Source organism: Octopus sinensis, linkage group LG2, assembly GCF_006345805.1.
Source record: "Octopus sinensis linkage group LG2, ASM634580v1, whole genome shotgun sequence".
Taxonomy (NCBI): Eukaryota; Metazoa; Mollusca; class Cephalopoda; order Octopoda; family Octopodidae; genus Octopus; species Octopus sinensis.
In genome coordinates, this window is record NC_042998.1 from 146497190 (window position 1) to 146524310 (window position 27121).

The following is a 27121-nucleotide window of genomic DNA, read 5'->3' on the forward strand; positions in this document are numbered from 1 at the left end:
TACCAAATGTTTATGGCGTCTGTGTGTTTGAAAATAAATTATCAGCATATTTGTATATAACTTTAATGTTTATACTCTCCAATGCTGTTGACTGTTCACCAATACATCTAGCTGTTCCCATGAAGGAGACATAAAAATACCATCAGATTTAGTCTGAACACCCTGTGTGTGTGTGTGTGTGTGTGTGTGTGTGTGTGTGTGTATATATATATATATATATATATATATATATATATATATATAATATATATATATATATGCGTGTGTGTGTGCGTATTATACACATATATAGATCTAAGGCGCAGTCGTGGCCGCGTGGTAAGGAGTTTGCTTCCCAATTCCTAGTTCAATCCAACTGTGTGGTACCTTGAATAAATGTCTTCTGCTTCTATAACTTCGTGCCTTATGAGTGAATTTGGGAGGCGGAAACTAACACACACACACGTTTATGTGTCAGTTCTGAGATCGATTCGCTTCACTAAAATTCTTCCAAGCAGTGCCCCAGCATGGCCACAGTCTAATGACTGAAAGAAGTAAAAGATACACACACACACATGCATACGTGTATATATATATATATATATATATATATATATAATATATATATATATATATATATTCAGTATTTGACTTAGTAAGAAAATAACTCCATATTGTGGTATAACCGTGCACAATGATTTTATTTCAAAATGAAAACATAATAAAAACAAACAAAATTCTGAAAAAGAAACAAAATATTTCACCGAGCGTTTTGATCAATAAATCAATATTTATCTGAAACGGCAATAAAATAGATGAAACAAATGTCAAGAAGCAGGTGCCCGTCCCAAAGATGTTGGCGAGTTTATGTCCCTTTGCACTTTGAGAGTTTAATTAACATTTAATTACATTTACAAGACTAACAGCAAGCAATGTTAGTGTATACAGTCCTCAACTAGGCTGGTGGCAAGAAGAAATCACCCTCATTTGAGGTAAGACGATCGTGTATTTTTAGTTAAATTACTTTATCTTCTTTTTATTTTAATTCTGTACGTCAAATTTCTAACATTGTTCAACATCTGAATTAAAAAAAAAACTTTACATGCGTAAGATTTTATTATATTTAATTACTAGCAGTAGAATATTTAAAGCATTTATAGCAGATGTTTTATCGATCTGTCATCTCTTAAATAACTTGTCTAAATATACGAATACACACACAATAAACAGCAACAGCTCTGCTTGGTGTTAATTGGCAAAACATGTCCGAATCTGACCAGTTACTTAGGGAGCGCTCCAACTATCCTACACCACCCACTTTAATATATCTACGCCCATATCGAATAAATATGTTAATGTTTCCTTTTATTTACCCTGTCCTGACATTTGTTGAAGTAATTCGATTTCTTTTTAACGGCGATGCAACATTTTAGAATTTGTTGACTGTGTTCTTGCATTTGTTGATGGGAAATGTAATGATCAACATGGCCACGTTAAGGACTGCTCCCGTGTTAGGCATTCTCAAGTAGTTTGCGATAGCGTGTCTATATGTATATATAAATATAAATATATTTATACACACACACGCTCGCAAGCATACAGTGTATTAATTCTTGCACAGGTTTTACCCTGCTGCTGCTTATGATCATGCTGATGCTGCAGCTCCAAGATATATTTGGAAAACTTTTGTCTCTCTCAACTTCGTAACTCTCCTCTTTCTTTCATCAAATATTTAACACGATCAAATTATTATTAGTAGTATTCCTCCTATCAATGTGTGTTTTATGTTATTAATCAACATGACAATTAGCCTTCTCAATAAATTAGTTTGCGGTGGATAGACCAGGGACTCACCCAACGCTACTTTTACACTGGTAATGTATGGTTCTTTTTATTGTTGTTTTCGTCCACTAAACCAGCAAAGTTGTCGAAAAATCTCTAGTTTTTGTTTTATCTATTGCATATTCCGATTAAATATATAATGACTATAGTATTCCATACTTATTTGGTGTGTAGTTTTAATATGATGGGACTTTTAAACAAACTCTTTCCTTTTTCTCTCTCGAATCTGACCAATTCACTTTGGCTGTGGGATTATTCTGGTCAACCATATTTTATAAGTCTTTTACGGTAATATCTTTATTACACCTAACACTGTGTAACTGTAGGTGTGTATGTATGTGTGTATGTGTATATATACTATATATCTATGTATACTATATATTCAGTTTAATTAGTATGTTGTTATTTTGGGGGTCGTCCCCTCTATCTTCTACTGAGATCTTATAAATAATTTCTTCGATATGTCAGGATGACCTTCCCTAAAAAACAACCCAAAGTAACAGATGTGGATATTGTAAAAGTAATATTAGCAACACCACAGCCGCAGAAGCAACAGTAACAACAACAACAGCAAAAACATTTTTTACGATTTTAAAATATTAAATTATTTATTGTATAAGCATGAAGCTTGTATTTTTGTGATCGATAGATAAATAAGAAGTTTTGATGTTCATGCATTTCCTAAGAGCACAATGGTATACGTGACGAGGAAAGGTTCCAATCAGTATTCGAAACCGGTTTGCAGATTTTGTACGTCGGGACAGCCTAGCACCTCTACTCTATAAATAAATGAATATAATAGTAAGGGTTGCGACCCAGAAATAAAATGAAGCTAGCAATAAAAATATTTTGTGTGGGCAAAGTTTTTGAGAGCAATGATAGTCGTACACTGTGATAATAGGAGCTGATACAAAATATGTTACTTCTACAGTGTGAAACATTCCACTTGATACAAGCGTCAAGTAGCTAGTAGAGTGCAGGCTCTTGCCCTTCCATATTTGTAATGTTTTCAGTTCGTTTGTTGCAAAAGTTTCTTTTCATATTGTTTGAATATTTACCGGAGATTACCCCTACTCTTTATTCTTTTTCTTGTTTATTTACCAAAATTGTTTTTTTTTATTATCCATTTCAATATTCTTGCACAAAAGTTTTTGGGAAAGATAAATCTGATAATAAAGTTGTTTTTCTTCAGTTTTTGTTTCTTTAATCATTTGTGTGCTTCTTCAGTAAAATGAAAGTTGTTACCAAAGTATTTAGTTGTGATTCAATAAAAGGAACAGATAAATCTTAATCATCACCTGGACATTACTGTCTTGATTTTTAGAACTCACCAAGTCAGACACCTGGTTTCCATAGCACATAATTGGCTGAGATCACAACTTTCCTCCTGAACAGAATGTTAGTTCATTGCAGAGTTACTCATTTACAAAGTGAACTTGAGCAATGTGAAAATGAAGTGTGTTTGCTCATGAACACAACACACTGTTTGGTCCAGGAATCAAAACTACAATCTTGTGATTGTGAGGGCAACACTCTAACCACTAGACCATATGTCTTTACAGTAAAAAATGGTTGGAACTATATTGTTATTGGTTTAGAACATCAGGTTATATTTTAAGGAGTAATTCCCAGTGCCAAGGACAGCAGTGGCATCATCAGAAATAGGAAATGCAGTAGACAAGAGGAATATTGTAAACCTGTTCATTGTTGGTATTTGTGATTGTGGTATAAGCATAGGAGTAGCTTTGTGGGTAAGAAACTTGCTCCCCAACCATACGGCCCTGGGTTCATGCTGCACTTTGTGGAAGTGTTGTCTGCTACAGCCTCTGCCTGACCAAAGACTTGTAAGTGGATACTGAAAGAAGCCTGTTGCACACGTGTGTGTGTGTGTGTATATTCTTTTATTCGTTTCAGTCATTTGACTGCGACCATGCCGGAGCTCTGCCTTTAGTTGAACAAATCAATCCCAGGATTTATTCTTTGCAAGCTTAGTATTATATTGGTCTCTTTTGTCGAACCGCCAAGTTATGGGGATGTAAACATACCAACATCAGTTGTCAAGTCATGGTGGGGGACAACACACACACGCACATATATATAATATATACGACAGGCTTCTTTCAGTTTCCGTCTACCAAATCCACTCACAAGGCCTGAGGCTATAGTAGAAGACACTTGCCCAAGGTTCCACACAATAGGACTGAACCTAGAACCATGTGGTTGGGAAGCAAGCTTCTTTATTTCATGAAATTGGCCATGAAGGCTGTGCTTAGAGAGGACAACACAAGGTGGGGACAAAAAAACAAAACTAATAGAAAAGATGAATATAATTGCCAGTACCACCTGACTGGCCCTCGTGCCGGTGGCACGTAAAAGTACTCACTACACTCTCAGAGTGGTTGGCGTTAGGAAGGGCATCCAGCTGTAGAAACTCTGCCAGATCAAGATTGGAGACTGGTGCAGCCATCTTGTTCACCAGTCCTCAGTCAAATCGTCCAACCCCTGCTAGCATGGAAAGCGGATGTTAAATGATGAGGATGATGATGATGAATAAATGGAATGAAGCTGATCGGCCCCCACCTCTGAGCAACTTCATTGAACCTGTTAATACAACCCATTTTTTTAATACAGAGTGTAAGTACCTTGAGAGAAAAGTTGGACCTAAGAAGCATCAGTTGTGGTGTGCAAGAGAGATGATTGCGCTGGTATGGTCATGTGGCGAGAATGGATGAAGATAGGTTGTGAAAAAGTGCCACACCCTAGCTGTTGCGGGGAACCTGTGTAAGAGGTAGACCCAGGAAAACTTGGGACGAGGTGGTGAAGCATGACCTTCGAACATTAGGTCTCATTGAGGCAATGACTAGTGACTGAGACCTTTGGAAATATGCTGTGCGTGAGAAGACCCGGCAGGACAAGTGAGACCCATGGCCTTTACCTGAGATGTAGCCAGTCCACTTATGCATACCTTTCCTTCTTTGGACATAAAACTGCTTGTGAAGACCTGCTGAGGCAAGTGAAATTGAAATTGATAAAAAAGATCAATGGAAATTGTAGTTGTGATACCAGTGCCAATGGCATGTAAAAAGCACTCACTACACTCATGGAGTGGCTGGCGTTGGGAAGGGCATCCACCTGTAGAAACACTGCCAGATTGGACTGAAGCCTGGTGCGGCCGCCTGGCTTCCCAGACCCCGGTCGAACCGTCCAACCCATGCTAGCATAGAAAACGGATGTTAAACAATGATGATGATGATGATTAATTTAAACTACCATTGATAATGCTGTTGTGACAGCTAGCTTTCACTTTTTTGGAAAATGTCTAAGTCAAGTTCCTTTAAAATGTAAGCATAACTTACCCTTTTAGGTATTTTGCTGGTGTCCATTTTTGTAACCCACCAATCGAAATCAGTTTCTTTTTCATAATTTATCAATCTTGAGAAGTACTCTGGATCTGCCACTGCACAGCAAACATCCTTGGGCCACCTTCCTACCCTTGTTATGTCCACTTTTATTGCTTTGTCCCATGTCTTTATCTCATTGCAATTTTATTCTTTATTCCTGTTATACAATATAACAAATTTATCCATGGGCTGGGGTGGGGAAATTTGGGGCCCCTGTGTGTTTGTGCTTGTGTTTATGTCAGGCGGGGTATGAGGAGGGTTGGTGTCTGTATTCCTTCTCTTTTTTCCCGCTGTCTCCCAGCTGGTGTTTACCTCCTCTTCCTCGATGCTGGTACTGGTCTTTGTCTGTGATGCCTCTTCACTCTCCTTCTCATGCTTTTCTTCAGACTCTACGGGCAGTGGAGCACCAACGACTTTCTCACTCTCTTGCCTTTCCTTATCCTTCACAGGTGGTGCAGGACAATCCGCTCTAATGTGGCCTTTCAGGCCACATTTATAGCAGTGCAGAATCTTCTTTTCCACTCTGACTTTCAGCATCACATCTGCAACCATAATTGTCTCCACCATACTTTCAATATCTTCTAGGTTAACCTGTACCACCATGTTCAGGCTCTGCCCTTGCCAGTTTCTGTAGTGTTCTGGTGGCCTGCAGGACCACCACCTTTTCTTCCATGCCTAGCAGTATGGCAGCTACCAGCCAGGCTACATTCACTTCTATGGGGTATGTCTTCTACTCTAACCATGGAAGCACGCCTCCCCGGGTATATGGGCAGAAGCACTACTTCTTCAGTTTTTAATGGTGTGGCTGAGTGCAGTCTGGCAGTAGCTATCTCCCAAAACTGCACTTCTACCATTCCGTACTTTCTTCCCTTGGCAAGGTAGGATATCTCTTGCCAGACTGGCCTCAACGCTTTTTCAACTTGTGCTTCCAACACCATTTCTATTTTTCTTGTTGCCACTGTGTATGTCCTGTAAACAATTGTCCTCTCTTCCTTATTCTTTAACATTTCTTTGGTGGGGAACACCTTCACATCGTTCCCCTCCCTTTTAAGTATTTCCTTGAACTTGCTCAACTCTTCCAGACTTATGTCTTCAATTTTCCCCTCTGCCACTACAGCATAATTCCTTGTTTTCATTACTGCATCAATCTTCTTCAAACATTTCACTATTTCTTCCTTGAGATGAGACAAAGTCTGAAGAAGAATAATTCAAATCCTCACAACTCATCACACAATGCTCCTCCATTAAACAAGAAGGAAAATATCGCATTGCCAAGACAACCAAAAAACATGTGTTATTCACAAAGGTAGCAGTTGAACTAAACAAAAACGCTATACCAGTAAGCTTCTTACCACACTGCCACACCTGCACCTATATATATATATATGCTAGCATTATGACCCGGCGTTGCTGGGTCATAGTGCTAGTGCATGTATATATGTGTATATATATGTGTACATATTACATCTACATCTATATATATACAAAGTTATATCTTGATATCGCTAGTGATAACAATACTCAAAAATATATAACAGACTGGAATTGTAGGCTCGTCTCTTGCAATTTCGATCAATTGTATCTTGTCCACCCTCTTGTATAGAAGTATGGCTACAATCCAGCCTACCTCTACTTCTGGGGGGACATTTTAAATTTTTATCCGGGACGTCCTACGTCCCAGATATAAAGGTAAAAATAAAATATTTCCACTTTGCAAGGTTCGAATCGAGTACTCCCTTGCATGCTCCGTTGACTCGAACCTTGCTTCTATTGTGGCGAATTTACCGCCTCTGGTTAGATACTTGATATCTTTCATAGTCGCACCAAGACACTTTTCGATGGTGCTTTCCTCCAGGTGTTCAAATTTTTTTTTTCTCTACATTGTATACTTTATAGACAGTAGTGTTTTCTTTAATTTAATTTTTTATTTCGTTTGGTGATGTTATCCTAGATTCACCGTCTTTGTTGGTGATCAATCCGAAATAGGTTTGTATTTCTTCCATTTTAATTTTAATGAGTTCACGCCTGCCGATGGCTGCAGCAAAATTCATTTTTGGACTTTCTTTTATCGAAGGCATTTTAACAAAATTGCTTCCAAATAAAGGGTGAAAATATTGTCAATTTCCCCAAACAGGGACACAATTCAATTTTTAAACAATAACCAAAGCTCCTTCTCCCAAAGGGGGAGGGTTACGGTTTGCAATTATTTAACAAATGCAACACAACAACGTTTCCTTTACGAGGAACCAACAAACCTTACGGTGAATCAAAAAGCAGTACGCAGTTGAAGCTATGGTCCTTTATGTATAAGAAATAAACCAACAGCAGTACTCAGAAGCGGCTGTTCGAGAAAACACATTACATACAGCCAAACTTCATATAGATACTTAATGCTAGCTAATTAGCAGATAATCTAATGTAAAAGCCGTGGTAAAGGGTATGTGCACAGCTTCATCTGGACTATTCCATTTCTGCACATTAATTTTATTTTTAATTTATTCCCATTCATGTGAAAGCACTTATTCAAGTTCAAGTCATTGATGCAATTTTATACCAATTGCTATTTTTACTTTTAATTGTTATGTTACGATTTAATTATTATATTATACTTTAGTTTGATTTTAATTATTACTTACTGCATATAATTCAATTATTATTATCTCTAATTTTTATTGTTAAAATGAAAGTATCTGACATAATATAGAGAAATGTTTTTGTTTCACTTTTAACACATAATACTGAATTAGTGGAGAAGATATGATATTGCTATGGGCTCACCCTAGGCAAGAAGTTGAACTTTTTTTTTTGCCCAGGAAACTACATGAACCCTAAGTAAGGCATGTGTAAAATTTGAATGAAATTGGTTGTGTAGTTCTCAAGTTTAGGGAAACACACAGACAAACAGACAGACACACATTCTCAGTTTTATATATATAGAGATATATATATATATATATGATATGTGTGTGTATCTTTGTCTTGACATCATGTGATCGTTGTAAACAAGTGTCACTGTCATACAAGTAATGTTTGTTTCTAGTCTTCCATGAAAAACATGTTTGCTTATGAGGGAATATTACCTTACTTGGAAACAAGTGAGGGTTAATGACAGGAATTGCATCCAGCTGTAGATAATCTGCCCCAACAAAATGTCTGACCTATCCCAGCATGGAAATATGGAACATTGACTGATCACACACACACACACATATATCATTTAACATCCATTGTCTTTGCCGGCATGAGTTGGACAGTGTGATCAGAGCTAGCGAGGCAGGGAACTGCACCAGATTCCAGTCTGATTTGGCATTGTTTCTAAGGCCCTTCCTAATGCCAACCACTTTATAGAGTGTGCTGGATACTTTTACATCTTCAGTTTCCATCTATCAAATCCATCCACAAGGCTTTGGGTGGCATGAGGCTGTAGTAGAAAATACTTATCCAAAGTGCCATGCTGTGGGACTGACTCCAAAACCATGTGGTTGGAAAGTAAACCTAACCACACTGCCATGTCTCTGCCTTGCATATAGAAGGGTATTTATTGAGTCTGTTCTTAGTCTCTTTCCTTCATTATCGTCCTTTGAAATAATCACACAAGGCTTCAGAAATCTTTGAACATTTCTTAAGTGTTAATGATGTAGTTCTCATTACAAAAGCTGTTAAAAGAATTAATAGTTAGATCAGATTTGAAAACCTCAGTCTACAAATGACTCCCAGTTAAAGTATATGTAAAGATGCTGGTTAGTGAAGGTTGTTGGTGCAAAACCAACAACTTTCATCCACCCGTGCTCTTGATTCCTCTTCTACTTATCTTGTACCTTGATAATCCACCCAGACAACTCATTACTATTGTCATCTCTTCCCAACTTCATTCACATCACCCTATCCTCTCTTCTAAAATGTGAATAACTCCTTTACAGCGAGAAATTTGTTCTGCTTTGGCTCCTTTTCTCATACTTTAACCCCACATCTAGCATAAAGCCACTCCTTTCAAGGTTCATAGTATTGTAGGCTACATGACAACTTCACTAGTGCTGGTGGCTCATAAAAAGCACTCAGTACTTGCTGTAAAGTGGTTTTGCATTATAAAGGGCATCTAGCCATATAAACCATGCCAAAAGCAGACACTGCAACACAACACAGTCCTCAGACCTGTTGGTAGTGCCATGTCAGCATGGAAGCTAGATGTTTAAGTGAAGATGAGGGGTTAGTTGATTACACTGACTCCGGAGGGACAAAAGGCAAAGTTGATCTCAGTGTGATTTGAACTCGGAATGTAATGAGCTGGAAGAAATATGAGACATTTTTTTCTAATGCTCCATTTATTCTGCCAATCAACCACCTTCAATTCTGTTTATCAAGTTACATTTAATGGAATGACAAATCTGAGTGACATTCAAATAAAGATCATGTTTTATTTTGTTTAATTAATATTTGATAGTTCTCAGCCTCTTTTGGAGATCATCATCATTTTTAATGTCCATTTTTCTATGCTTGTGTTGGTTGGAAAGAGTTTATTGGAACAGTTTTTTTTTATGGTCAAATGCCCTTTCTGTCTATCACCAACCCTTACCTGTTTCCAAGCTAGGTGATATTTCCCTGTGGTCAGACATGTTAACGAAGAATATAGGAAATGAATGACACTGCTTTTATGATGGTGACTCTCATTTACAACTGTTATGCAATTTTGAGACAAGGAGAGAGAGGAAGAGATGCATGCACACAACGAGCTTCTTTCAGTTTCAGTCTATCAGATCCACCCACATGGCTTTTATCAGCTACGTGCTATAGTAGAAAGCACTTGACCAAGTTGCAATGCACTGAACCAAACCCAAAATGATGTGGTTAAGAAACAGATTCTTAACAACATAGTCATGCCTACACCAAACTATTTCAGGTCTTCTGGTTTCTAATAGAAATTCTGCTCTATTCACAGTATCTGCTGGTCAGATTCAGGCAAAGTGTTTTTTTATTTCATATCAGATTTGTAATCTTTTGATTTTAGTTTTTAACTTACCAATACATGATTGTTGTAAGTGAGCATTGCTGTCATACAAGCCATGTTTATTTCCAGTATGAATTTTTTCATATATTTAGCAGAATAATATGTCTTGATTAAGTGTAGAGTTTAGATTATTCAACTATCATTTTACTCTGTTTGTCATTGTAGTTTGCCTCTATTTTTATGTTATACAATTTTATAAATGTATTTTGTTTAATTTCACTGTTTTAACCTATTTGATCACAGTGAAAACATGTTAAATTTGACATCTTTGTAATGCATTTAGTCTCTGATGATACTAGAATAGTTTTGTTTAGTACAAAACTCTTCAGACGTTTTAATTTTGTTTTGTCTGATAATGTATTTTAAATTCCAGGTTTACCTTCGAAGATGATTTGCATAAAACTTTAGGATTGTCAGATTACCAAAAGAAGGAAAATGGAATATGGACTCAAAGATATTTTACTGTCTTTCAGTAAGATTTAACTTCTGAAAGATTCTTATCTTCAAATGGATTTATCTCCAAAGATTGAATATACTATTATAGAAGACGATTCTTTCCAAAATTTGGAAGTTGATTATGAAATTGACTCCAAACTTTGGCAAAAACGTTACCAATGTGAACTGTGCAATAAAGATTTCTCATTATATCGGTCTTTGAGACGTCATATGAAAACACATACAAGAGAGAAAGTATTCCAATGTGAAATATGTGATAAAGAATTTTCTTTGAACTATTATTTGAAATGTCACATGCGAACCCATACTGGGGAGAAACCATTCCAATGTGAAATATGTGACAAAGCATTTTCTTTGAATAGTTGTTTAAAAAGACATTTACGAACACACACTGGGGAGAAACCATTTCGCTGTGAAATATGCGATCGAGAATTTTCTCAGAACTGTCACTTGCGCCGACATATGGAAATACATACAGTTGACAAGCCTTTTCGCTGTGAACTGTGTGGGAAGAACTTTTCTAAAGGTTCTCTCTTGATTAGTCATATGAAATCTCACTCTGATTTGAACCCTTTCTATTGTAAGATTTGTGGGAAAGATTTTCTTAATAATTCTCAGCTTATTGGTCATTTAAGGACGCACACAGGGGAAAAACCTTTTACCTGTGAAATTTGTGGCAAAGATTTCTCTCAAAACAGTAATTTGAAACGTCATGTGAAAATTCACTTTGGAGAAAAAACGTTTAAATGTGAAATATGTAATAAAGAATTTTTGGGTGACAAATGTTTAGAACGTCATGTCCGAACACATACTGGAGAAAAACCATTCTCTTGTTCATTATGTGGTAAAACATTTTCTCGAAATTGTCATTTAACACGACATATGAGGATACATACTGGGGAAAAGCCATTCATTTGTGAAATATGTGGGAAGGATTTTTCCCGAAATAGTAACCTAAGGGATCATATGAGAAGTCATACTGGAGAGAAACCTTACTGTTGTGACATCTGTGGTAAAGATTTTACCAGAAGCAGTTCTTTAGAGAGACACACCCAAATACACAGTGGAGAAAGTTGTTATCCTTGTGAAATATGTGGAAAGGAATTCTCTTTGAATGAAAGTTTAAGACATCACATGAAAATACATACGGAAGAAAAGTCATTTTGTTGTGATTATTGTGGCAAAAGTTTTACTTTGAAAAAGTCTTTAAAAAGACACCTGAAAATCCATATTGAAGAGAAAACAGTTTCTTGTGAGATCTGTGACAAAGAATTCCTCCAGAGTTCACTTAAATCTCACATGAAAATGCATCTTGGAGAGAAGTGTTATATTTGTAAAATCTGTGGGAAAGAGTTGGTGACTAATTTTAACTTGACCCTCCATATGAGAACCCATACTGGTGAAAAGCCATTCTCTTGTGAAATATGCGGAAAGGAATTTTCTCAGAGCTCCACCCTCAAATACCATAAGGAAATCCACAACATTGAGAAAACTTACATTTGTGAAATATGTGATAAGAGGTTTTCTGGGAACAGGGGTTTAAAGCGTCACATCAAAACACATAGTGGAGAGAAGCCATATTGTTGTAAGTTGTGTGGGAAAAGATTTTCCTTGAATTTCAACTTGAAACGTCACATACGGACACACACAGGGGAAAAACCTTTCCATTGTGAAATATGTGGTAAAGATTTTTCTCAAAATTATACTCTACAGTGTCACATGAAAACACATCTAAGTGATAAACCTTTACCATGTAAAATATGTGGAGAAGAATTCTTAAATAATGATAGCTTACGACTCCATGTAAAATCTCATGAAGAAGATAAATGTTTTACGTGTGATGTTTGTGGCAAAGAATTCACCAAAAATTCCTCATTGGTGCGACATGTGAAAAGACATACAGGTGAAAAACCATTCAATTGTTCAATCTGTGGTAAAGGTTTCTTTCAAAATGAATGTTTAGAAAGACATATGCGGACTCATACTGGAGAAAAGCCATTTTGTTGTGACATTTGTGGTAAAGATTTCTCCCAGAAAGCTTCGTTGCTGCGTCATGTTAGAACTCATACTGGAGAGAAACCATTCCCTTGTGAGATTTGTGGCAAAAAATTCTCTCAGAATTCCACTTTGATGAATCACCTAAAACGACATCTTGAAGAATGAACTCATCATGAAAAGAAGTTTGAGAGACAAAAAAAGCTTTAAATTTTAAATTTTATTGATGAGAAATATTTATCATTTGATAATATTAACAAATAATTAGGATTTGTTATTCCTAAAAAAAAAAGAAGCATTTTACCATGATATCATTTTTGGAGAAATATTTTCATTTAATATCACTTCTGATGATATTCTTTACATCCTTTGTATAAGGCTGTTTCATTAAGAACCTATGAGAATGGCATGAACATCACACAATCTCATTTCATTTTCTTCTAAATGGCATAGGAAGCAATATTTTAATGATACATAATTTCTGGACACATACATTTATCCAATCACATCACTTCTGGATTTATACTTGCCCCATCATACCATTTAGTACAGTTCCATTAAAAAAAAATAAACAGCCTCACTCCACTGGACATTTTACATTTTAATTAACTATTTACAAAGAAATCTTCATTTTTAATTCTATTCTGCATAGCTTTAAATTAGATTAATTAGTCCAGCTTGCTTTAAAATAGATTGGTTTGTGCCAGGATTTAAAAAACAAAAAAACAAAAAATAACACAAAACATTGTTCTGTTCCTTTTAGACTGTCCCTTTGTCTTATAATTTGGATGGCGAGGGGGTAGTAGGTCATGTTAATTTGGACTAGTCCACAATCATATTACATAATACATTACATAGCGGACAACAATATGTGACATATTTTATGACTTCTGTTTGGATCAACCTCTCTCACCTGAATGGATTTTGAATTTATCACTGTACAAGAACAAAGGAAATAAATTGCAGCCAAAAATATGGAAGAACGATTAACAAATACCATTACATTTTAATAAATACCTCACCCCCCAGGCCCCACCTTTACAAGAACGTTTAATCGTAAAGGACTATGTTCAACAGTTCAATATTACAGAGATGGGGTAAGAGTATACTTGGTCTGGCAGTGTAGTTTCAAGTGCATGTGTAGAAAGGTAAATAGATTGTAGCTGTTTCTGGTGAACATTAGTGCCGTCCATATATATGTGTGTGTGCTTATATGCACATATAGATATAAATGTATGTATATACACATATAGATATAGCTATAAGTATATACATAGATATATGTGTGTACACACACACATATGTGTAATATATATATATATGTATACATGTATGTATGTATGTATATATATATATATATATATATATATATATATATATATATATATGTAAATATGTGTAAATATATATGTATGTATGTATATATGTATACATGTATATATATGTGTATATATATATATATATAATATATATATATATATGTGTGTGTATACATGTGTATGTAAATGTATATATATGTAGCTATGTATATATGTATATATATATGTGTGTGTGCTTATATGCACATATAGATATAAATGTATGTATATACACATATAGATATAGCTATAAGTATATACATAGATATATGTGTGTACACACACACATATGTGTAATATATATATATATACACACTATATGTGACAATTAGTTGGTTGTCATAATAAAACTCAGAGTTTGGGCTGCTGGGGCTGAAGTCTGCTTCGGCATCTCATTAGTTATTAAGACAAATGCTATGAAAAAAACGTGTTGAAAAAAGGGAAATTACTCCAATAGGCTTGGGGAAAGTAATATTTCGTTCATAGAATTGGCATATGCACACACATACATGTACACACCCACACACACACACACAACATATGTGTATATATATATATATACACACACACTCACACGTGTGTACACATACAAACACACATAAATACATATATATGTCTATGCATACATGCATATATACCCATGCATGCATCAGTACGCTCATATACACGTTTACACGCACAGACACATACGCGGATATACAAAACGTGGTCTATACGCACATGCGTATATATATATATATATATATATATATACACATACACAGATAGCGTATTTACAATTAAAAGCACATATGCAAAAAATGTAAACCATAAAACATTCACATCGCTGCTAGGCTTAAATTAGATCAAAAAAGATAGAGGTCCCCCTAAAAAAAGAGACCTTTAAACCATTAAAGACCATACAAAGAGCTCCCTATCTAATCATAAATGGCAGACTTATTAACCCTGCAAAATCAGAAGTTGGTATTATTAGTAAAGAAATTTTAGGAAAAATCAATGCTAAAGTCAGAAATGCTACTAGGTTAGTACAATGGTTTAATTGTATAGAAGTCGTTGACAAGTTTAAAACCATCAGGAATAAAATAAAGCGAGATTTGCACAATTTGATATTGTAGATTTCTATGTTTCTATCTCTAAGGAACCACTTGCTAAATCCCCCACCTTTGCTAGCGAATTTATAGAAATTAATACACAAGATAAGGACAATCTTCCATGCTAGAAAGACTTTACTCTTCGGTGAGAACGCAGAGTGGGTTAAGACAACTGATACAGAGAGTATCTTTGATGTGAGTATGGGATCATATGATGGAGCAGGCATATGCGATCTCATTGAACTATTCCTACTCTATGCATTGGGTAAAACTTTTCCTGGTATATATTTTGCCATTTACAAAGATGATGCTCTAGCTTTAACCACAAACACCAATGGACCAGTGCAAGATTGGTTTAGGGAGGACATTATCCAAATGAAAACATTCGATCTTAGCATAACAAAAGATACCTACCTGATGATTGTCAATTTCCTAGATGTATCTTTAGATATAAATAAGAATATTTACAAACTCTATAGAAAGCCCAACGATAGATTTAGCTATATTAATGTAGGTTCCTGCCCATAGTATTTAAAAATTTAGTTAAAAACATTAGCAAGAGAATTTCTAGCCTCTTCTTCGATATAAACATTTTTAATAGTGTTGTCCCAATATATAATAAAGCGCTAAAAGACAATGGTTTTAGTGAGGAAATAACCTATACATCTGTTAATAGTCCAGTAACAAAGAAAAGGAAAATTATCTGGTTCACATCACCGTACTCCCCTGAAGTGACCTTTAATATAGGTAGATATTTCTTATCACTTATAGATAAGGCATTTTCCAATCAATTATAATTATAGAAAGCTCTTTTATAGGCACAACCTAAAAATTAGTTTTAGTTCTACTACTAACCTTAAAAATATAATTGCACACAAAAACAACAAAATGAAGCCAACTGTTCCTACAGAGTTAAAAATTTGTGCCTGCTAAATGGCGCTTATATGACTGAGGCCATCATCTATGAAGCCACTGTAGACTCTACAACCACTAAGGACATAGTTTTGTCAAAGAAATATGTGGGTCTCACAGAGGAAAATTTTAAAGCCAGGTTCAACAAGCACACCTTAAGCTTCAGGCACTAGGATAAAAGGGAAACAACCAAATTATCCACTTATATATGGTCCTTAAAAGAAAAAGGTGTCAGCTATAAGGTTCACTGGATGGTCTTGGCCAAGTGTAAGCCTTACACCAACGGCAGTGGAAAGTGTGGTATTTGCGATATGGAAAGATGGCTCATCTTGTAAAGTTCTTTAGATCCCGTGATATGTCTAAATTCAAGAATTGAACTTTTTGGGTCATGTTCACATATGGCAAAATATTTGCTACATTTTGGGACCCCCTCCCCAACAAGATCATAGACAGAACCTGCTTTTTATATTATGTCCACGTACAAGCCTTTCATATGTCTTAACATGTTATATATTTTTTCTGTATATTATTTTTCACCTTTTATGATTGTGTAACTTATACATGTGTAGTATATACCTAATGTGTATGTGCATGCATATATACATATGTACGAATGACTGTATACATGCGAGTGCAAGACTTTACCTGTTGTACTTGTCTCCTTCCTTCATACATATGTGTATGTATATACGTTTATATATCTACAGGTGTAGATGTGTTTGAGAGACAGGAGGGTGTATTTGTGTATATACATATATAACTCATTTGTATATTCAAGTTTTGCGGGAAATGTGAATATTTTACGTTTTATGTTTTTTGCGTATGTGTTTTTGTTTGTATATACGTCTACAGGTGCGAGTCTGTATGTGCATGTGCGTATACACTATGTTTTGTATATCCACGTGTGTATGTGTGTATAGAGATGTGTATATGAACATAATGATGCATGCGTTTTTGCGTATGTGTTTTTATTTGTATATACGTCTTTCTGCGTATGTATGCATGTGCGTATAAACTACGTTTTGTATATCTGTGTATGTATGTGTCTGTGTGTGTAGAGAGATCTGTATGAGTGTAGTGATGCGTGCATGGGTATATATGTGTGTGTATGTGCATGTATGTGTAGACATATATGTATTTATGTGTGTTTGTATTTATATGTACATGCATGTGTGAGTATGTATATAGATATATATATATACATGTGTGTGAGTGTGTGCATACGTGTATATGTGTGTATATGCGGATTCTATGAACAAACTATTACTTTCCCCATGCCTATTTTTTTTTCATAGCGGTTATCTTAATAACTGATGAGGTGCTGGAGTAGACTTCAGCTCTGGCATCCCAAACTCTGAGTTTTATTATGACAATCAACTAATTGTCACTTATTATATTTATTGAGAAATTCCTCTGTTTTACATAATATTGAGGTCTCATTCATTCTTTTGTTGTCATATTATATATATATTTATATGTATATGTATAAATATATGTATGTATATGTATAAATATGTATGTATAAATATATATATGTATAAATATATATATGTGTAAATATATGTATATATGTGTATAGATATATATGTATATATATATATTATATATATATATATATATATATAATAATAATAATAATATAATAATAATAATGATATTAGGGAGTAAATTCAAACTTACAGGTAAAAATTAGATTTAGGATTAAATCTAATTTTACAGTATAAATATAAATTAAATTAGAGATAAAGCTACTATTAGGCAAATCAAACAGTGAAAAACATAAACCAAAACATAGAAATGAAAATAATTAATATAATATACAAAATATATAAAATATAAAATTCAAAATTTAAATTTAAAGTTAAAAATTTGAAATTATTAATTTATAATTATAAATTTATATATATATATATTTAAATTTTTTTTATTTTTATCTATATTTATTATTTTTTATTATTTATTTAAAAAAATTTTTTTTTCATTAAATATATATAACTATCAAAAAGTATTAAAAAGTTTAATATAAGATAAAAAGTATTTTATATATTTTGTATATTATATTAATTATTTTTATTTCTATGTTTTGGTTTATGTTTTTCACTGTTTGATTTGCCTAATCGTGGTTTTATCTCTAATTTAATTTATATATATATATATGTATATGTATAAATATATATGTATTTATATATATATATATCATCATCATTTAGCGTCCGTTCTCCATGCTAGCATGGGTTGGACTATATATGTATATATATGTGTATGTATAAATATATATTGTATATATGTGTATAGATGTATATGTATATATATATATGTACGTGTATAAATATATATGTGTATAGATATATATGTATATATATGTATGTGTGTGTATATATATGTATTTATATATATGTGTGTGTATATATATATATATATATATGTATTTATATATAAATATGTATTTTTATATATATATATATGTATGCATATGTATATATATGTATGCATATGTATATATATATATGTATGCATATGTATATATATGTATGCATATGTATATATATATATATGTATGTATATATATGTATGCATATATATATATGTATGTATATGTACGTACATATATGTATGTATATATATGTATGCATATATATATATGTATGTATATGTACGTACATATATGTATGTATATATGTATATGTATGCATATATATATATGTATGTATATGTACGTACATATATGTATGTATATATATATATATATATATGTCTATATATATGTATATGTATGTATGTGTATATATGTATGTATATATATATGTAAGTATGTATATATATGTATATATCTCCATATATATGTGTGTATATATATGTATATATATATATATTATATATATATATATATATATATATATATACACATGTCTAATATATAAAAGAGGGATGTGTGGGTATTTGCTTTTCATGTGAAAACAGCCTTACCAATTATTTCCATATTTGTGATGCATGAATAATTCGACCTCGGACATTTAGGGTCTTCATTCGATTTTTTAATCAAAAATAAATAAATATTGCTTTATATTTGATTCACTTCCCAGAAGGTGTCCCAATGACAACTTACTTTCATTCCATGACATCTTGTTCATTGTTTGCAATACTCGCTCTTTCTCTCTCTCCAGGTTCATTTCATTAATTCATGTACAAAATTTTTATTAATTTTATTTTTGCATGCCATGTTCAGCTCTTTATTTGTAGTCAGTCACACATGCACACATGTGTTTTTGTATGTACATTTGTATACATTTATGTATGTGTGTGTGAGTGAAGGGAGGGGTATGTTGTCATGTATACATACATACATAAATATATATGCATACATCTTTTTTCTGTGTGTGTGTGTGTGTGTGTGTGAGAAAGAGATGTTTTAAGTGGCTCTCTTTCTCCTTCTTACACACAGGTACACATACATAAAAGAAAGATGTACGCCTATTTATGTATGTACGTATACATGATAATGCACCCCACCACTCACTCTCTCTCTCTCTCTCTCTCTCTCTCTCTCTCACACACACACATCTATTTCATCTGATGTTTCTTACTGTATGTGTGTCTGTGTGTGGTGTTCCACAATCGCCAGAAAAAAGCAGAGGAATTTTCTTTCCTGATGCTCCTGGTGGTATAGGTAAAACATTTATAACATTGCTTCTCTCCAAAGTAATGTAACAAAAAGAATTGCAGTTGCTGTACCATTGTCAGGCTTTGCTGCCACCATTCTCCCAGGAAGATGAACAGCTCATTCTGCTTTTAAATTACCACTAAACCTGGTCACAAATGGAAGTCCAATTTGTACCATTAGCAAAGATTCAGGTTCAGCAGAAGTGTTGTGCCAATGCCACCTTATCATTTGGGATGAATGCACCATGTCACACAGAGGTGCAGTGGAAGCTCTTGGTAAGATCTTTCAGGACATCAGAGGCAACAATAAATCTATGGGAGGAGTTACATTAGTTTTATCTTGTGGAAGTAATTGGTGAAGCTGTTTTCATGTGAAAAGCAAATACATCTCTATTTTATATATTAGACACACACACACACACACACACATGTATATATATATATATATGTATATACACACACATATATATATATACATACATGTATATATATATATATATATATAGATATATATATATATATTATATATATATATATATATATACCTACATGTGTGTATATATATATGTATATAAATATATACATATGTATTTATATGTATATAAATATATATACATTTGTATATATATGTATATAAATAGATATACAGGCATATATATATGTGTGTGTATATACATGTATATATATATGTGTGTGTATATACATGTATATATATATGTGTGTGTGTGTGTATATATGTATATATTTATACATGTCTGTATATATATATGTATGTATGTGTGTGTATATATATATGTGTCTATATATATATATATATATATATATACATGTGTATATATATATATGTGTTTGTGTGTGTGTGTGTGTGTATATATATATATATATATATATATATATATATATATATATGTATACATAGGGGAGAACTTGCAAAAAAACAAAAGACGAAGACAGATGGTGTAGACAACAAACAGATGTATTAGTTTAATGCTCGGGAAGTGAGAATGTTTTTAACATTTCGAGCTTATGCTTTTCCACACAAAGGAACACAGAAAGAAACAAGGAGAGAAAATAAAGAATGTGTAGTGGCTAACAATCTATCATGGCAAATGCTAGACCCATACACATATATGTATGTGTGTGTATATATATATATATATATGTATGTATGTGTGTGTGTGTATACATATATACACACACATATACATACATTACATATATATATACACATGCATATATCTCAGAGGAAATAAAAGAAAATGGAGATTGGGAAGTTAATAATTGTTTTTTCTTAACAGCAAATTAATCATCTTCACTTCTAGCTGTTTCAATTAATACTCAGTAATATTAAGTAAATATTGAATTCATATTTATGTAACCTGAGTATAATATCTTCGGTGGGTGTGGGAACCCTTGGAGGTTTTATATGTGTTGATGGATAATGGAGTTTTTTATATATGTATACATATATATATTGTGTTGAGTTGGCAAGAAAGTAATTTCGTTTTTCGCAAATAGATATAGTTATGATTCTTTTGATTGACTTTTGTCAGACTTATGATTTTTTTTCCTTATGACATTTGATAGCTGTTACTATTAGCTTACTTAAAAGCAACTTGCACATAATTTCGTTTACAGCTGTTCATTTAGTGTCAATTTTAACATGGAGTGTATAAAAACGAACATTTCACTATATTTTGCTTTTTTATTTCTGTAAAGGCAAGAACGTGAAGTTTACAGTGTTGATTGCTTAAGAGAATGTACATATCAGAAATAGTTTTAAAAATTCCGTTCTGGTGATTTTTCACTCAAAGATGACCAACATATGGTCAATCGACTGAAGTTGATGATGACTGAATCAAAGCTATAATTGAATCTTCTTGTCATACAACTGTGCAAGAGATTGCAGAGAGGTTAAATGTATCACACACAACAACTGAAAATCACTTGTGTCTTGGACTCATTAAGAAGCTTGATATTTGGATTCCACTTAAATTGAAAGAGATTCACTTAACACAACCAATCAATATTTGTGATATGCATCTCAAATGCAATGAAATGGACCTTTTTTTTTTTTTTTTAAATAAATCATCATTGGTGATGAAAAATTGATTGTCTACAATAACATCAATTGAAAATGGCCATGGTCCAAGGGTAGTGATCCTGCACAAACCACATCAAAAGCTGAATTCCTTCAAAAAAAGGTCCTGCTGTCAATTTAGTGGGATTACAAAAGTGTTGTGTATTTTGAGCTGGTTCCAATCAAAGAAAAATGGCCAGAATTAGCTAATCATAAAGAAATCATGTCCCACCATGACAATGCTAGACCACACACGTCTTTGCTAACTCGTGAAAAATTATTGGAGCTTAGTTGGGAAGTGATGTCACCTCCACCATATAGCCCTGACCTTGCACCATCAGATTTACTTTGAAGTTAGCAAAAATTCTTTGAATGATAAAACTTTCAATAATGATGATGACCTGAAATCGCACTTGCTTCAGTTTTTGGCTGATAAGGCCCAGAAGTTCTATGAGCGCAGAATCATGAAGTTGCCAGACAGATGGCAGGTCATTGAACAAAATGAAAAATATATAATTGATTAAAGTTCATTCTTTGTATGAAAAAAAAAACAACTTTTATTTCACTCTAAAAAACCAAAATTACTTTCTTGCTAACCATATATATATATATATATTTTTATACATTAGTCATGTCAGGCACTTTCCATCATTTGTAATAGAACAATATTAATTATTAAGTTAGTGTTATATTTAATGCAACAAGTGCCAAAGCCTAACTAGAACAAATTTGCTAAGGAAAAAAAAAATCAAATAGGTATTGGCCAATAACTGATAATACTTTGATTCTTTTGGCAGGTTGGGGGAACAATTCTTGACATGTTTGGGTCTTTTTAGACCTAGTTATTGAAGTAGCAATGAGAGAATCATTAAGTTGATGTGAAATAATGTGCAGTTTCTCAGTGAAATATAGACATCACTGTAGTTGTTAAAATAGTGATGAGAGAATCACTAAGATGTAAAATATTGTGCATTTGGTGTTGCAAAATAGAAATTGTCAAAGTATAAGTTACTTTTAGATGCCATCTGCATGGGATTAGTGTTAACATATTTAATGATTTAGTAGTTTTTATTGTCTATTAAAGAGTTTTCTGGTTTATTTGAGCAGTTCTGATTGTAGACATAAATACTCTAATTGAAGTACATTTACTGATGCAGTAGTAAGGGTCAGAGACCAACTAAGGTTTAAGATTTTCAGATACTGTTCACCTGCTTCAGTAGGTAAATGGTGTTGCTATATCATGAAAGATCTTCTGTGAAGTGGAAACCACAAAACATGAAACTCTCTCTCCAACTTGTTAATGAAATTGGAAAAGTGTCTGTATTTAATACTGAGTTCTTTGAGCGCATTACATGTCTGTAGGCTTTTTTTTTTAATAATTGTCTTCCATATCTCACTGAATCAGAAATGATGAGTATTAACTGAGACCAGAGGAATGAGTTTGTAAATAGTCCAATATCTTAGTAATAATAATGAGGTTAGTCAGAAGAAACGAAGGAATTGTACCTTTATACGCAAGAGCAGAAAGTCTTCAAATTTTATAAGAAATTAAATGAAGTGAAATAAAATAAAATATATTTATGCTATTACATATAAGAATTTGCCTAGTACCTGAAAATGCTTGTACCTCAAGGCAAATTCATAATTATAATGACATATTTTACTTAATTTCATTTCCTTATAAAATTTGAAGACTTTTTGTACCAGTTTATAAATAAACTAAAGAATTTCTTCATTCCTTCTAACTAAGCTTATTATTACAACTACTAATATACTATTCTACTCACAATCAAAAATGTTTTATCCCTATATGCCTTATTTACTTGTGTATAAATTGCACTATTGTATACTTGATTTTAACTGAAAAACTGGGGTGCAACTTATACACGGAACAAAACTAAGACTATGAAGGGAAAAAGTTTGTACTAAGATTTAGCAATAAATTAGGATTATGACTTATAACATGAGTAAATCTGATATATTCTTCTGAGACTTATCAATGTGGTTATTTTAATCTACATGAGATAATATCGAGAATCACTTGATAATACCTTGGGTGGGTTAAAACTGTCATAGAGCCAAGTTGAATGTGATTGCATAACTCCTGTTCTTTTGTCATTTGTTAAATATGCTATGTACACACCTGATGGTTTTCTCTTTAGTATCAGTATATTGAGTTCTAACAAAATCTTATTATTATTGCTATGCATAAGTGAAATATTAAAATATACACACATACTGGGGGGAAAAATGACTGGAAATATGGCAGCTTAGAAGAATAAATGTTGAAGTAATGATGATATAGAGGAAGGTGTTTATGTATTATGTATATATATGTGTGTGTGTGTATGTTTGTCTCTCCATGTCTTGACATCACATGATAATTGTAAATGAGTGTCACTGTCATTCAAGTAGTGTCATTCATTTCCAATATTCTACAAAAACATGTCTGGCCACGAAGAAATATTATCTTACTTGGAAACAGGTGAAGGTTGACAACAGAAAGGACATCTGTCTAGCCACAGAAAATCTGTGCTTATGAACTCCCTCTGCCCCATGTAAACATGGGAAAGTGGACATTGAAAAACTGAAACTGATGAGGACGAGAGGAGTTGTTGATAATAATGGTAATGCAGTTGTTCAAACTATTTACTTCATCTTTTGTGATAAAGATTTACCTCTACATCATATTTCAATCAGCTTGATCACTACTGATTGCCAACACATCATATTCCTGGGTGTGTACATAGTATCCGATGGAATTAGAACTGAGAAAATTTTATTTCTAAACTAAGGGTAATTAGCATTCTTGCTCATTATAACATTGACAAATGTAGATTAGGTTGAGGTTATCTCTGTTTCTTTTAATTGTATTTCTTTTTTTCTTTATTTGGCATGATTTTGATGCATCTGTAGTCGCTGCAGATTTAGGGAATGGTGAAATATATGCCAGGGATAATTTGGAATGTTTTATACAGGGTTTAGCTACATCACTTGTTATGGTGGCAGTCATGTGTCAACAATTGAATAGGGATCAGATTTCTTTAGAACACTGAAAAACACCCCTAAAACAATGGTTTAAGTTGATTCCTCTAATGAAGAATACTATCCAAAATAGTACCTTTCTCTTTTGCTATCATGAAGACCCCTCTCTACCTCACTCAAATGAATAATTTCAAAGTAAAAAAATTTTCTTCCATAATTTTGAATTTTCAGGTCAGTGATTCTAATTAGATATTGAATGTTTAATTATAAAATAATTAAAAGTCATACTGTTTCACAGGTTTTTGGAAGTGATATCCAGTTAGATTTTATTGGTAAACTAAATAAAGTCTTTTATATCAGCTAATATTGTTCTAGATTCCAACACAGCTGATTAGGTCTATAAATAATATTAAAATATTTAGTATGGAAGACATTTTGTCTATTCGGAAACATACAAGAACTTAACTTAGTTTAATTGTTTATTATTTGGTATGAAAAGTTTTGTTTGACACTGAAACTCTTTTGGTGACTAGGTCGCAGTTGGGGCAACAAAAATTTTGACACCAAGTAATAAATGACCAAATAAAGTTAACAGTTTTTGTGTGCTTTTGTCTAATATGGGTCTTCCACACTAATTGCTTTAGTCTCAAGACAGTCTCAAATTAAATCATTTGCCAGACATGTACATCTCCAAAATATTGGTTTTTATGAAAATCTGATTTTATTACAAATTATTTTTATATTTTTCTCCCCCCCTCTCTCTCTCTCTCTCTCTCTCTCACACACACACACACACACACACACAAAATTATATCTTTGAATTTGTTATAAGAAATGTTTTGTTTGCAGTCTGATGCTAGTACTGTGTCCTTCCACTGTTACCAATAAAGGAGATATTTCTCCCTCTATGAAATGTTGATTATATATAGTACACACACACACTTGGAAACTTAGGATTTACCGAACAATTCTATATTTCAGAACTATCCAAACTTAAGTCATTGCCTGCTCTTAGCAGTAGAACTCTCATACTTGCAGGTAATCATTTATTGACTTTTTGCTGCTGTGGAAAAAAATCCTTTGCTGCTGCCATTGGTAAGCCAGTGTTATGTCATCTCATCCATTATTATCATCATCATCATCATCATCATCATCATAAATACCAGCTTCACCAAAGGTATTTTTTATGTAATTAAAATTTTTTTTCTGGAATTACCTCATTGTTATTGACACATTAATGATTTCTTGTATCCAATAAAATCCTCATCCCATAATGCTGGTTTATTTTTAATTCATCTGTTGACCAAGACTGAATATTGCTGAGGAATCTTATGGCTTGTCTCCTTTCAAAGAGACAACAATACTTCAAATTACATCATCCTATGTAACATGAATTTTATAAATAAAATTAAAAAATTGGTATCCAGGAAGATCAATGATTATGTTTTGTAAGTTTTTCATTGCTTCAGGTTTTTTTGCATGATATAAAAAAAATTCTGATATTTTCTTTGTGTATATATTCTCTTGAGAATACACATCATCATTTTCATTGTTTAACATCTGTTTTACATGCAGGCATGAGTTGGATGGTTTGATAGGAACTGGTCAGCCAGAGGACTGCCCAGGCTCTGTTCTGGCATGGTTTCTACAGCTGGATGCCTTTTCTAATGCCAATCACTTTACAGAGTGTGCTGAGTGCTTTTTTTGCATACTACCGGCATGGGTGCATTTATGTGGCACCAGCATTGGTTAAAATTTTTATAGACAATGATTTGAGCTCTACCTTAGCTGTTGTATGTGCTGTAACACACACCAGCTAAGTGTTGAATTAAAGCTTTAGAATACAACTAGAGTAAATTATGTTATACATCATTGGAGATAATTCTGGCAAATATACTTCAGTTTTTAATTTTGCTATCGTCATCAATTTGTTCTAAGCTGTCAATTTGTGATCTTTTAGAACAGTTGTCAGACTTTTTAATACTATTTCCACCTTTTCTTTTACTAACACTTTCTTTGGTGCCCCACCACTATTTATGTAAATACATATAAAATCAGACCAAAGTAATTTAGTTCTGAGTGTGCTAGCCTGACATACCACAGCACCACCCTAAGTGAAAGTGAATATTTGATGCATCACTGCTTGACTTTACTTATTGATCTAACCCTTAACAAGATGGCAAGCTGGCAAAATTATTAGCATGCTGGGTAAAATGCTTAGCAGCATTTTGTCCATCACTATGTTCTGAGTTCAAATTCTGCAGAGCTTGACTACATCTTTCATCCTTTCAGGGTTGATAAAATAAATACCAGTTGAGTACTGGGGTTGATATAATTGAAGATTTTTTTTGTCACAG

General features: G+C 33.2%; 1 protein-coding gene across 4 annotated transcripts in view; it reads left to right on the forward strand.

Annotated features, from left to right (window-relative positions):
- Window positions 1–763: 763 nt before the first annotated feature.
- LOC115225800 (zinc finger protein 808-like) overlaps window positions 764–27121 on the forward strand; it is a 29159-nt gene continuing 2801 nt past the window's right edge. Inside the window, exons 1-2 of one of the 4 annotated variants that reach the window (XM_029796771.2) lie at window positions 775–971; window positions 10601–12970. In XM_029796771.2, the coding sequence (XP_029652631.1) occupies window positions 10735–12846 (2112 nt within the window). In that variant the 5' untranslated portion in view covers window positions 775–971; window positions 10601–10734 and the 3' untranslated portion in view covers window positions 12847–12970. Of the gene's footprint in view, window positions 972–1547; window positions 1854–10600; window positions 12971–27121 lie in introns of those variants that run through there. The other 3 variants (XM_029796761.2, XR_004997742.1, XR_004997743.1) reach the window with 3 other exon arrangements.